Genomic DNA, 14,566 nt, shown 5'->3' on the forward strand with positions numbered 1-14,566 from the left:
GCGTCATACATGCCAACGTCTGCAGTTCTTCCCGTATAACACTTTTCACCCTCCATAGGCAGACGGATGGGAATATGATCAGGGATTTGAAAACGGGTACGTAGTTCATTAAAAATTTTAAGCGTCATCTTTGGAAGAAATTTATTCACAGCCCAGTCCTTGGGAAGGATGAAGGGACGACTACCTTCAGGACCTTCAGAATCCCCTTCACTAGATTCCTCGTCGCCTTCATCCCCGTCACTGTTCCCCCCTCCTAATTCAACTTCATTCCCCTCGCCTACTTCCTCCTCCTGGCCGCCGTTTCCCTGACCCTCTATTTTTTCGACGGTAACATGGGCTAACGTCTCCCTCTCTGACGACTAGGAGGAACTCTCAGACTCACTACTTGAGCCTGAACCAAACACCTCGTCGTAGCCCGCTCCTTCGCGGACCGACAACTGATCACTCGACGCGTCACTCGACATCTACCTATAAGTGACGGGTGTAAACTAAGCACCTAGGATGACGACCTCACTTAAAAAAAAAAAAGAAAAAAAAAAGAAAAAAGAAAAAGAAATTGAAAGCATGCGAGAAAGGGAAACTTACAAGTTCTAGAGTGACGGTTGAAAAAGCAACGGCAGGAACGTTGGTAGAGCTGACAGAATGTGGGCGACGGATGTGCTCTCCAGGAATCAAGTGAATGAAATAGTGAAAATGGGAAGAGGTGGGCCACATATATATATAAGTTAAACGCACGGAAGACGAATCGACGCCCGCGTTCAGACACGGAGCCAATCCAAGCACGCCACCTGTCCTAGCATTTAATACTAAAAGTGTCAGCAGTAATAATTCTTCTCTCTTGATCAAAGTGGCAGGAAGTGACGAATGCAAACTCCATGACCCGTCAGGTATAGCCGACGGAGACATGGAGTAGGGGGCAACTGATATGGAAGAATAATCATAGCAGGTGTCATGGGCTTAACCCGTCAGCACAAGCTTCGGCTGACGGGCCAATTACGGGTGACAGACAGAGTCATGCTGACGGGACCAAGATAAACGGGCTGAAGGCTCCGGTTCTAACCGACGGTTATTCAAAGTTCCTTGGTTACTCGTACAGCAAGGAGGTGACGCCAACTTGGCTGAAGGGGAGAAAGAAGGCTGACGGTTTTGAGGCCGACGGCTCTGTTGAAGCTAAGACTTGGCCACCACGCATGGGAAGTTGCTTGTGTTCCACGCCCCGTATCAGAATCCTATAAGGAAAGGATCCCGCAATCTACGCTTATGAGGATTCCTATAAGGAAAAGACTTCTACTCCAAGGAAGAGAAGTCCACCCTCTACTAGTATAAAAACCCAATACCCTCATAAACCGAGGTACACATAATTAACCCCTCTCTAGCACTCTAGAGTTGAAAGAAGTTCTAACTTGACCTTCGGAGGGTATTTGGCCGGCACCACACCGGTGCTCTCTGTGAGGTCATCTCCTTTTTGTTGTGCAGGTGTTGTTTCGAGCGTACAAGCATCATGCAACTCACTGGTGAGATTTTCGGCATTATTAGATATCATGAGTCCTTAGAAACCATTAAGCTAATCTCTTGGAGTCCTAGATACTTATAAAATAACCAAAATACTTGTTGAATTGAAACATATCAGTGATATCACCCAAACACACAATTTCGGGAGTTTAGCTAGCTGACTACCTAGAATTTGAGAAAAACCAGCAGTTTGCTAAGAAGGAATTTCGTGACTTTTAACCCGCTGATTAACTAGAATTTGAGAAAAACCAGTAGCAATATGCTACTTTTGAGGAGTTTTAAGGCCGACGGTTCTATGAAAGCCATGACTTGGTCACCACGCATGGGTTTTAGGGAAATTGCTTGTATTCCACGCCCAGTATCAGAATCCTATAAGGAAAGGATTCCGCAATCTACGCGCATAAGGATTCCTATAAGGAAAAGACTTCTACTCCAAGGAAGAAGGGTCCACCCTCTACTACTATAAAAACCCCAATACCCTCATAAGCCGAGGTATGCATAATTAACCCCTCTCTAGCACTCTAGAGTTGAAAAGAAGTTCTAACTTGACCTTCGGAGGGTATTTGGCCGGCACCACACCGGTGCTCTCTGTGAGGTCTTTTCCTTTTTATTGTGCAGGTGTTGTTTTGAGCGTACAAGCGTCGTGCAACTCACTGGTGAGATTTTCGGCATCATCAAGTACCAACAAAATCGTCAATGTGAAGAAAATTTTATTTCACCTTTCAACTTTTCTTTCTTCTCCTAACTGTCTCTCCAAGCAAACACTTATTCCAAAATAAAAAATGTATCTCCAAGCAAACTGAGCATAAATTTCTTTAGCAATGTACTTAATATGTTATTTGAGAATTCACAAATTCATGAAGATGTCATCTTATTAACTAGTCTCCCATAATTTTTCAAAGACTACAGGGTTTACCAAAAGTGAAAAAGTGTAAGTTTCAGAGCTTTCAATATTTCATGTCATTTTCCAAAATAATATCATGCCAAATATTTCATATTTAAACAACAATAGCAATAACAAATCCTTAGTCCCAAAAAACTGTGCTCTCATTGATATCATTTTCTAAGTTATTTTACATAGCTTCTTCTTATTGAATTTGAAGCAGTGAGATTGGTGGATAGAAATAATTAAAGAATATAATTACATTAGATAATTTTCTTCATTTACAAAAAAAAAGAAAAAAAAGAAAAAAGAAAAGACACTACGTTGCCAAACTCAACACATTGATGAACTCTCACTCACCCGAAACCAACATCAATTAGGCTGTAGCCTGCTGGCTTTGTCAACCTTTGATCCTGAATTTTTTTTCTTAACTCCACAGCTTCTTTCCATCTTCCAGAAAAAACATACATATTGGACAGTGAAATGTAATATGCAACATTGTCAGGTTCCAACTGGAAAAGAAGTTTTGCCACTTTTCTTCCCATCTCAAGGTCTCCATGATAGTTGCAAGCACTAAGCAGTGCCCCCCAAACACCTGGTTCAGGTTGGCTCTGCATTTGCTTGATAAATTCATAAGCCTCATTGAGCTTACCACATCGACCCAGCATATCAACCATGCAGACATGATGCTCAGTAACAGGCTCCACTCCATATTCCTTCAACATATGATCATAATACCAGATACCTTCATTGACAAGCCCAGAGTGACTGCAAGAAGATAAAAGGCTTATAAATGTACTTTTAGTTGCCATAGTTCCAGCCTTGTACATTTCGTGGAATAGTTCAATTGCTTTCTTACCATTGCCATGATACCCATATGCAGAAATCATAGAATTCCAAGCTGCTACAGACTTTTCCTGTGCATTTCTAAATATTTGGATAGCAATGTCCAATCTTCCACAATTGCTATACATATCCAGAAGAGCCGCAGATATAAAAGGATTTTCCTGAAATCCAAGCCGAAATACATGACCATGAATCTCCCTTCCATATCTTAGTAGTCCAAGTTGAGTACAAGCCGAGAGGATGCCATTAAAGGTGATCTCGTTAGGTCCATATTGAAGACGACGAAATAGTTCTAGTGCTTTTCTAGCATCCTTATTCTGAGAAAAAACAGAGATCATGCAATTCCATGAACATAAATTGCGATTTGAACAGGAATCAAATACTGATCTTGCACTCTCAGCATCCCCACATCTGCCATACATACTAATTAATGCATTCTGCACACGGGTATCTGATCCCATTAAAGTTTTAAAAGCAAGCCCATGAAGAGATTTTCCTTCGGAAACTAACTCTAGATTCCCACAAGCTGATATGACATTAACTAGAGTAACAGAATCATGGCTGATATTGGGTTGCTGCCTCATTAAAATGAAAGTGTTTATAGCCTCACAGAAATGGCCTTTCTGTGAGCAGCCTGCAATTACTGTGTTCCAACTAGTAATATCCGCCACAACATTAATTCTCTGCAGCAATGAGAAAGCGGCTTTCAAGTCTCCACAATTAATATACATGTACATGAGGGAATTAACTGCAAGAATTTCATTTGAAAATCCCAATTTAAACTGCCAAGAGTGAATGGATTTACCAAACTGGAGAGACTCATGGGAATCACAGGAAGGAAGTATAGCTAAAAGCGTTGACAAGCTGCATTTTGAGTACAAATGGAGTAGTTCCCTAAATAAATTTTGAGCTTCTTCAGAATGCCCATTCTGAGAATATCCAGATATCATTATATTCCATGACACCAGGTCTCTATCTAGCATAGTATTGAACAAGAATTCAGCCTTTGTTAGTCTATAGCATTTTGAATACATGTCCATGAGGCAGTTTTTTACTGATAAATCTGATTCTATTTGCCTACGAATGGTGAATCCATGAATGGCTCTTCCTTCTCTCAACAACATTTTTTCTGCACATGATGGAATTATGGTAACTATGGTCACTTTATCAGGTTGAACAGACCATGTTATTTGCATTTCATGCAGTAGATCAAATGCTTCAGAAATCTTTCCACTTGAGGAAAATCCTTCAATCATTGCATTCCATGAAACAGCATCCTTGTGTTTCATTTCTTTGAATATAGTTTCCGCAGCCCTAGTGTCTCCACATTGTGAATACAAAGAAATGAGAGAGTTGGAAACTGAAATGTGAAAGCTGTCCTCATAACCCAGTTTAATACTGCAACCGTGAATGACTTCACCAAAAATCAGCTCTCCTAGACTAGTAGATGCTGAAATAACACCAGACAGAGTTACATTATCCGCTTGTTCTCCAAAAAAAGCCATCTCTTTGAAGTACCATAAGGACTTCTCGGGGTGACTGTTATAGACACATCCACTGATCATTGAATTCCACGAAACAATGTCTCTCCATTCCATCCCTGCAAACATAAGCTCCGAAGAGCTCAAATCACCGCATTTTGAGTACATGTCCAAGAGAGCATTGCATAGAATAGAATCAAAAAGCAACCCAGATTTCAAACTCAACCCATGTATTACTTTTCCTTGTTTCAAGTGATTTGCATGAGATGAAGCCGACACGACCACCAAAAGAGTCGTTGAATCAAACCCAGTTCCTTCTTCAGTCATCGCCACAAAAAGTTTCATTGCTGCACTAAAGTATCCATTTTCAACAGATGCAGTAATCATAGCATTCCAAATGACCACATCTCTATTATGAATTTCATCAAACAAGGCGAATGAAGAACCAAAATGTCTAGCTCTAGAGTACACAGTGAGAAGAGATGTGGAAATGGGCAAGTGAGCTAGACCACCTATCTTGAGAGCAATGCAATGGCCAATACTGGCAGTGACAATGTTGGGTCTTACGGTGCAGGATTTGACGAGATGAAGAGCATGGTAAAATCGGTTATCATGTGCATGGCGATCTCTTTGTGACATTTCATCGAACAGTTGCAAAGCAGTGGAAAAATAGGAAGAATGAAATAGGGGGCTAGTTTTTGGGATAAGAACATTGTAACTATGGAAACGGAAGTGATGAAACAAAGCAAAGGAAGCTGATGATGAAAGTCTAAGTAGCAAGGCCAAGGAGGTGTTTGATATTTGTTCAACTGTTCCTCTTATTTTGGCCTTCACTGCCCACCCTGCGCGCATGCCCTTTGTTTAGCTTTCCGTTGTTATTAGAGTGGACTAGTGGAGTGGAATAAAACTATGATAAATAAATTTACTTTTTTGAAAATATACTACTTTATTGATTTTTTTTTTCCATAATTTGAGATTTACGAAGGGGATAGAGAGATTTGAATCAAGATGTCCCGTTGAAAATATGAGGTGATAGTTGAGCTACACCTTTTGGGACATTATAGATTTGTTGATTAGTTAGAAAGTACATCATGTGCAATGTGATCTCTTATTTTTGGAAGTCCTAAAATACAATTTTTCTTTGGAAGCATCAAATGGACATTTTACTTAAAATAATTTTTTTTAATCAATTGACAAATACATAAGATCATATGCTTTGAATTTATGGTGTCCCTTTATGAAAATTAATTACTTTTTAGGTAGAATTCAAACTCAAATTTCTTATTTAAGCACAAAAAAACTTAGTTGAACTGATTGGAATTCGATTTTTACTAAAATTGATATTTGTCAAATAAATGGGTCTTGAAATGGTTGTTTAAGATGAGTTACAAAAACTTACTTTTTTGGGAGTAGGGCTAGCTAAAGGTATGAGGCAAATGGGCAACCAACTAATGGGAGTATTAATAGAGATATTTATGTATTAATGGGAGTATTAATTAAGCCTCAGATATTAGCCAATAAATAAAAATTAAATTTTTTATCAAAGAAAAACTAGAAAAAAAAATAATCCTTTAATTGGATGTAGCAATAGCTATTTGTTTTTCTCTAGAACTCATTAATCTCCCACCAAAAATGTTGAAAGTATCACTCTCTTTGGCTCTCTAAAAAAAAGGCTGAAAAATGATTTTTTTAAATTACTTAAAGTTTGTTTGGAAACTGCTTATTTTGCTAAAAACTTATTACTAAAAACAATGTAGCAAAATATTTCTTAAAAGGCAAAAACATTGTTCACGCGTTTTTCAGGTGTTGGCTGATCCATGAACAGTGCCATGGGACCAGCCAAAAAAAACGCAAACACAAAAACATCTCTACGCAAATGCACACTTAGTTGCGCTTCAAACCATCTTCTCCATTGAGCTTTGCGATGAGTCTACTCCTTCAATTTAGTTTTGACAATTCTGTAAAAACTCTAGTTCTTGCTTTACTTTCCATTTGTTTTATTCTTGAAACTTAGCTCTTAGTTTTTAAATTTTTTTTTTTTTTTAAATCACCTTCACTTTCTTTTCTTTTTTTTCCATTTCAACACTTCTATATAATAAAAAAATTGAAAAAAAAATTAAATAAATATATAACTAATTACTAGTAAATAAATTTAAGATCATGCTAATGAATGCTTTTAGGACATTGGTTAATAATTTATTTTAAGAAAGTTTTAACACCACTTTTATGGGAAATGAAAAAAGCTATCAAAACATTAATTATTTTTTTTTCATAAAAACTTTCTTTAAATAGATTATTAATCAACACCCTAAGGACATTCGTTAGCATTTCTCATAAATTTATCCTACTCATGCCAAATAATTGCAATTTACAAGGAAGAATCTCTTTGAAGTGGCAGTGAAATGCTATCTAGGAATACCCAAAGATCTCATCAAGCAACCACTAGACCAGCACTTTAGGATTAGCTCACTTCTATTTTAAGTTGGTAGACTTCCACCCAAAATCTTTTTTATTTAGGCCGAAACGTGGAAATGAAACGTCGAAATCCAAGCTCAATAAGCTTACAAACGTTCGAGTGCACCAGATAAATAGTAGATTTTTCACGCTTTTACCAAGGTTAACTCCATCTTGTAGACTTGTACCTTATTCCATTGTTGTGTGCATTCCTACACTTAGAATTTGCAATTTGCACTACTTCACCTATCTCTGTATTTGACATATTTGAATCGGGTTTACTTTTTCAGACAAAAGAAAGAGACAAAACTTTCATTTTTTTGGTAAAACAAGGATTGTGTTTATTGACATAATCAATCCCACACCTACATAAGAAAAGAGTACTCTTACCTCTAAGGTAGCAATAGGCATTTATAAACTCACTTATTTTACTCTTACCAATCTGGAACAAAACCAGAAAGTTGGCGGACACAACCTAGGTTCAAGAGAGAAACTATCAAATAATAGATTTAAAGAGGGGGGGAGGGGGGAGTTCTCAATTGTAATAGAAATTAATCAAAAGCAAATGAATTATCATAATGTTGTGAAGAAGCAAACAAATTATCGCTCTCCCCTCCTTCGAATCATTTGCTCCTGTTTCTTTTATTTGCACTGTGAAAAAGTGAATATAAATCATCTATTGTTACATAAGATACAGCTCATCTCATCTCTAAGTTTAATTAGTTTTTCTATTTGGATACAACATCTCTTCTTCTAAAAATGTGCATATGGGCCAGCTTAGTTTCAACAATGAGTCAGGAAGTAATCCAGCTCTGGAATTTTTCTTTTCTTCTCATGCCTTTCTCCCTTGCTCTTGTAGTATTGTGACCAACACAAGCCTAAGGTTGTGCCTCACAAAGGTGGGTGATCATCTGCTGGAGTTTGAGGTGCTTTCGGTTTCCAACCAGGTTTCTCATCCCAATACATATCATAATATATGTGTCCAGGAGTGTGATCAGTCACACAACACCATATACCAACATACCGCTTCACACGGTTCCTGAATTTCTGTTCCCTTGTCTAAACATAAAAATTAACATTCTCTCAGCGAAACATAATCAAGTAAAAGTTTTCTTTTCTAATGCAACCTTGGACAGTAAAAATATTACATGAGGAAAAATATTTGAAAAATACTTGCCTTATCACTAAAACCTAGGAAAGCATCTTGCATTGAAGAGAATTGAATGACCTTAACGTCCTTGAATGAAGAGAATACCGCCTTGAACTGTACAAGTAAATATCCAACATGTTCAGTGAATTTTATGGGTAAATGAGCATCTCAAAATATTCAGCTGATGGGCACACACCAGTCCAATAGAAGTTACTGTAAGAATCTACAATTTATTTAACAAAGGTTTTTCAAATAACTATATATTTATTTTAGTTTTTAAGTTACACAAACCAAATGGATCCTGAAAGGGACCTTACCTTCCAGTCCTTAAAGTGAGAAATGCCATTTAGTGTTCAATGACTTTCAAACAAATACACATATGAAATGTGCACTGCTCACACATTATCACACCCAAAATTTCACTTCTAAATGATTCAAAAGTACTCAAACACAAGAAACTTTTTTTTGAAAGTGTTATTGAATTTACCTAGAAATTCCATTTAAAATCCTTTTCTCAATTTAGCCATGACAATGTCACTAGAAACTAGACCCTTACTAAAAAGAAGAGAGAAATAGCAAATTGGCAACATTATGATGTAAAAGCCAGCATAGAAGCTACGTCTGTTTATCATTTAAGAATTTCAAGTTGGTTTGAATTTATTTAATAAACTACTTTGGCTCACCATTTGGAAAAATTACAGCGTGACTTTTTGTGGGGTGGTTATGGTGATGAAGTTCAAATGCATTTGGTTAATTGGAAGTCTGTATGTCTGCCATGACAATCAAGTGATTTGGGTATTCAAAATTTGCTGTGGAGAATTGTAATAGCTAGCAAATATGGCAATGATGGGGTGGTTGGTGCTCTAGAGTTTCAAATAAACCTCATGGGGTTTCTTTGTGGAACTACATTAGAGGTGGTTGGGGAAGGTTTTCTCAAAATATCATATTCGAGGTGGGAACAGGTTTTCGAATCTGTTTTTGGGACGATTTGTGGTGTGCGGAGTTACCTCTCAAGGAAGCGTTTCCAATATTGTATCACATATCAAGGAATAAGGATGTGTTTGTGGCATAGCATTTGTGTTGGCAAAATGGGATTGTGCACTAGGATGTGCTTTTTGTTAGACTGATACAAGATTGGGAATTGGAGAGCTTGGAATCTTTCTTTGCTCTTTTCTAATCTAATAAGGTGGGCCAGAATGAGGAAGATGAAGTTTTGTGGTTTCTTTCTTTGCTCTTCTCTAATCTAATAAGGTGGGTCAGAATGAGGAAGATGAAGTTTTGTGGTTTCTTTCTTTGCTCTTCTCTAATCTAACAAGGTGGGTCAGAATGAGGAAGATGGAGTTCTGTGGTTAGCGACCCTGGATAACCTTTGCAACCTGGAGGCCTTTCTGGAGTGGTTCTTAAGTGAAAGCTCCTAAAGTAGCTTTTTTCACTTGGACAGTGATGAAGGGGAGGATTTTAACATTTGGATAATTTGAGGAATAGAAAAATATTTGTGTTGCTAACGGGTGTTGTACGTGTAAATTTTTTTTTTTTTTTTTTTGATAAGTAAGAAGAGAATATTATTAATAAAAGAATAGCAAGAAAAGCACACAAAGTTCATGGTAGTGAACAAAAGAAAAAAGAAACAAAAAGACATAAGCAGCCCCTAATCTATACTAATAGAAGAAAGAAAATCCAACAGGGTAGAACAATCCGAATAGCCCCAACAACGAGACCAATCGAAGAGGGTCCGCTGGCAATACTCTAATAACTGAACCATAGTTTTCTCCTCATCCTCAAAAGACCGTCGATTCTGTTCAGTCCAAATATTTCACATTAAACATCCTGGAACCAAATCCCAAATATTTGAGCTATGCTTCCCAAGCCAATGATACCAACAAAATAATAAGTCCATAACTGAGCCTGGCATGACCCATTCCATCCCAAACAACCGAAGTATATGCATCCACAAAGAATGGGCTATCGGACAAAAATGATTGGGAATCGGTGGAACACCTGCTCATTCATTGTCCTTATGCCTCTAATTTATGGTCCTTTGTGTTTATCTTGTTTGGTATCTCCTGGGTATGCCTAAACAAGGGATTCAGATCCTCTACATTTCCTATGGTACTCTAGGAAATAGATTTCCTTAAATCTTAACAATTCTTTAATAATTTAATGGTCTAGATTTTGTTGTGTCAGCATTCCACTAACAATAATCCTATGTTTTGTTTGCAGCATTATTTTATTATTTTAAGAGTATTGTTAGTGGAATGTTGACATAGCAGAATCTAGACCTTTAAATAATAAAAGAGTGGTTCGGATTTAAAGAAATCTATTAGTAGAGTACCCTAAGAAATCTAAAGGATTTAAATCCCTAAACAAGTGGTTGAGTTGCTTGTTGGTTTGGATGTCTTGGGTGACATAGGACAGCCTCTATTTGGGGTGTTATTCCACGGTATATTATGTGGTACATATGGAGAGAGTGGAACAATAGAATCTTTGAAGGGAAGGAGTGTTCTATCATCAAGTTGAATAGCCATTTCCTTCTGTCTTTATTTGAATGGAGGACTGCATTGAGTGGTCTTGTCATACCCTCTGTTTTAGATTTCTTAGATTTATGTAACTTTGGGTAGACTTTTGCTTCCTTGTACACTCCCAGTCTATCAAGGATTTTTTTTTTTTTTTTTTTTGGGTACTTTTCTTCCTATTTTCAATAAAAAAAAAAATTAAAAAAAATTATTTACTGATTAAAAAATAAAAATCTAGATACCGTTTCTTCATTGCTGCGCTTTGGAAATCTGAGTACGCCTTGTGGACTGGTACCATTAGATGCATGACAATCTTTACTTCCTTCTTGACAAAGCTTAACATCGAGCCATGAATCTTTCACCTGTCACAAGCAGCAAAAGAGAATATGTTTCTAGTAAGTTACAGATCAAGAAAAGTGACTCTGTGATCTAATGCAACTCATACTCATTTACCTGTCTTGGTACTGATGGATTGTCAAAGAAAGAGTACTCCTTAATATCAATCCGGGGGCCAAACTCCTCCTCTGGCAGTTCTTTCAACATTACATTTACCTGCAGGCAGTGCATATTCCTTAATACCATAAATGATAAAGCTGACAGGAAATACAACAAAGTTGACATGAACAATGAGATCATTTAACAACCCTATCTTCAATTTAAATAATCTGTTGAAAACTTGCAACTAAGCAAACACATTTTGTAATAGACTATGGATCAGAATAGATTTCTGAACCATCCAAAACCCTTTATTCACTTCAACTATAATGTATTCCAACTTCTCACATTTCCCAACACAAAGAAAGTTTCTTTGAAACTTTTCACTTTCTATCACTCAATAATTATAGGCAAAAAAGAATACATGCATGTGACCCTAATCAATTTGTTGAAGATCCATAGCTGACCCAAAATGTTGGGATTAGGACTTGGCTGTCTTTGTTATCAATCAATAATTATAAAGAAGATAAAGCCAAAAAGTACTGATAAGGTCACCTAAGGTGAACCCAAAGAAACTTTTAAGTTTAACCAAATTTAAGATTTATCCTTGTTTCCAAGTGATTATTCTCCTCTTCCACCACTTATACACAGATGGATGAAAAAGAGGCCTTAAAAAAAATTATTCAAGGTAAATTGCAGGCTGATTTTCTATGCAAACCCAATATACTCAGTAAAATAAAAATGTTTGGATCATCTCATTCCCATAGAACTTTTTAATGCAATCTCTCAATCCAAAGACACTCAAAAGTAATCAAGTGTAACAAAATGATTAAAAATTCAAACCAACTCCAAGTCACACAAGATTGTACTTCTAATGTTACATTCAAAAAAATGACATAAGACTTATAAAATGTTATTAAACGTACCAACTCCAAATTCCTGACTACAATAAGACTAAGATAAATGACATTAAAATTAAAGGCAACATTAGAAGTACACTTGTTATGTATGTAATGACCATAAAACACAGGCAGAATTTCCTACGCTGCCCAATGTAAATGTGAATTCCCTGAAAATCCTCTAATTCTTTACCAAAACAAAGAGATTCTGGACATTATTTACTCATCTGGACACCTAGTTTGTGACACTTCACATTATGCATTGTGAAAAACACGATCCTCTAATTTACCACGACAAAGAGTGGACAATTCCAGACATTACTTACTCATTGAGACTGCTGGTTTGTGACAGTTCACACTAAGTGCTGTGAAAAACACACAAAATAATAATGGCAAGCAACATGAGACACAAAATTTGATGTAGTTCAATAAAATCTAAACCTACATCCATGGGCAATGCCTACCATAAAATCCACTATCAATGTTAACAATAACAATACTCACAAACATAAACTAACCCAAATCTCCAATACAACTGAAGCTGCTCTAACACTTATACAACTACAAAAGACAAACTAGACAACTTTTTCTTAGCACTCTCTCACACAAAGGCTACACCACCACTCTACTTATTAGGGACTATTAAACCCCTTTTTCTTTTCTTATCAATGTGAGACTAACACTTTTAATAGGAATTAATTCACCTCCTTAGTACTCTTCTAATCAATATGGGATTCTAAAACCAACTAGGAAACCTCCAAACTTATCAATCTGCTGAGCCAAAACCTCCATGGACCTTTGATGGTGCTCCTGCTACTGTTTCATGCCAGCAAAAGACGGCCAATCAAGAGAATCTTGTTCCTTCAGCCATTCTGGATCAAGGCTTTGATACCAATTGTAATGAACCTCGTTGTGGTCTGAAGGTCAAAAAAAAAAAAAAAAAATATCATGGTCTAAAGGTTTTGGGGAAATGAGATGGTTGAGTGCAATAGGGAATGTAAGTGAATTGACTTGGTTTGAGGTAGACATACTCTAAGAGAAGAATGAGGATTAGGAAGAGACCTTAGAAAGAGAAGTAAAAAATTTGCATAAACTTTCATAATGAGGATGAGTACATGGTAGCCTAGTATTTATATTAGGACTTTTACAAAGCTAGCATCAAGAAAAGTTCAAGATTGGCTCTTTAACCAGCTAACAACTTGAACAACTCCTTTTAACAAACTAGTAACTATTCTTGGTTAGACTTCACAGGGTTCTTGCCTAGTCTTATCCCTGGTTCCCTACACATGTTGTACACTGCTGGGCTGGTCTTGGTGGGTCTTGATGGGTTTTGGGCAGGCTTGGGGCTGAGTATAAAAAATTTATTTGTACATACAGGTTTACATTCACAAATTGAAAATTAAAGAGAATATAATGGCCCACTTAGAAGGTGAGAATTGATATAACCATTGCAAGAATGCGAAACTTAAAAATCTGGTCACTACTTGTGTCTGATAAAATAGTATTATCAAGGGTAACTTGATAATGTAATGACTAAGGGTGTCTAACAAAATACTATTAGATGATTACTTCTAAAGAGAAACTCTAGTCAGAAAGGTCATGTAAAATCTATTTTATTTTACCACCATGAGCTGCTTCAATAATCAATATCAAAGAATGCCAATAGAATCTTCCAATAGATCACAACAAAAACCTTAAGCTGCAACAAAAAGGAAATACCTCAAATACATGGTCCAAAGGACAAATAAAAGGTTGTCTAGTCACAGAGCCTTCCAAAACTCCCGGGTGCGCAAACCACAGCCTATCCAACCTGCACCATAGTGGAGGCATGACCTAAAATCACACAATAAAAACACAAAAGAGATCAAAATATACACTTTAATATTACCAGCAAATGCAATTTCTAATTTTAGCAATTTGATATTTATGTTCTAAAAACTCAACCAAACAAACTTCTCTCCTTAGTTTCACGATATTTTCAACGTAAGTAGATATTTAAACAGACCAAATCATTTGGCGCAATGTTGGTAGGTCAATTTAAAAGGAAAGATTTTTTCAGTGGCTCACTCTGAAAAAGATTTCTAGATCAAGGATTTTTGAATTGTCAGCCATTACAATTACAATTTAAAGAGCAATCAGCTTCATAATTCATGTTAACACTTCTCAACAGAATGAGCTCGCTGACCACCACATTTAAGATTCCTTTTGACTTTATTTTTTTTGGGTTTCAGTACCCCAGTTAAAAAGTAAATGAAATTTACGAATTAGCTCTAACTCAATTGGCACCTCCTCCCTTATAAGTCCATAGCGGAGGGCAAGGTTGTAGGTTCAAGACCCATCAGTTGCATGTGTTACTAATAAAAACAAAGTAAAAGAAATTCAGTATTGGTGAC

The 14,566-nt window shown here is 36.6% G+C and overlaps 2 protein-coding genes across 2 annotated transcripts; both read right to left on the reverse strand.

The window, feature by feature from the left end:
- Positions 1 to 2,520: 2,520 nt before the first annotated feature.
- Positions 2,521 to 5,684, reverse strand: LOC136065549 (pentatricopeptide repeat-containing protein At4g19220, mitochondrial-like). Its single transcript, XM_065768887.1, has one exon. It carries the CDS (start codon positions 5,572 to 5,574, stop codon positions 2,752 to 2,754), a length of 2,823 nt encoding a protein of 940 aa, XP_065624959.1. The 5' UTR covers positions 5,575 to 5,684; the 3' UTR covers positions 2,521 to 2,751.
- Positions 5,685 to 7,721: 2,037 nt separating this feature from the next.
- Positions 7,722 to 14,023, reverse strand: LOC136065548 (arabinosyltransferase XEG113-like). Its single transcript, XM_065768885.1, has 5 exons — positions 13,893 to 14,023; positions 11,293 to 11,391; positions 11,082 to 11,201; positions 8,354 to 8,440; positions 7,722 to 8,235 (listed from the first exon to the last, which is right to left on the reverse strand). The coding sequence occupies exons 1-5, from the start codon at positions 14,001 to 14,003 to the stop codon at positions 8,068 to 8,070; spliced, it is 585 nt and encodes a 194-aa protein (XP_065624957.1). The 5' UTR covers positions 14,004 to 14,023; the 3' UTR covers positions 7,722 to 8,067.
- Positions 14,024 to 14,566: the final 543 nt, after the last annotated feature.

This window comes from Quercus suber, unplaced genomic scaffold (assembly GCF_002906115.3).
Source record: "Quercus suber isolate HL8 unplaced genomic scaffold, Cork oak 2.0 scaffold_1014, whole genome shotgun sequence".
Classification (NCBI taxonomy): domain Eukaryota; kingdom Viridiplantae; phylum Streptophyta; class Magnoliopsida; order Fagales; family Fagaceae; genus Quercus; species Quercus suber.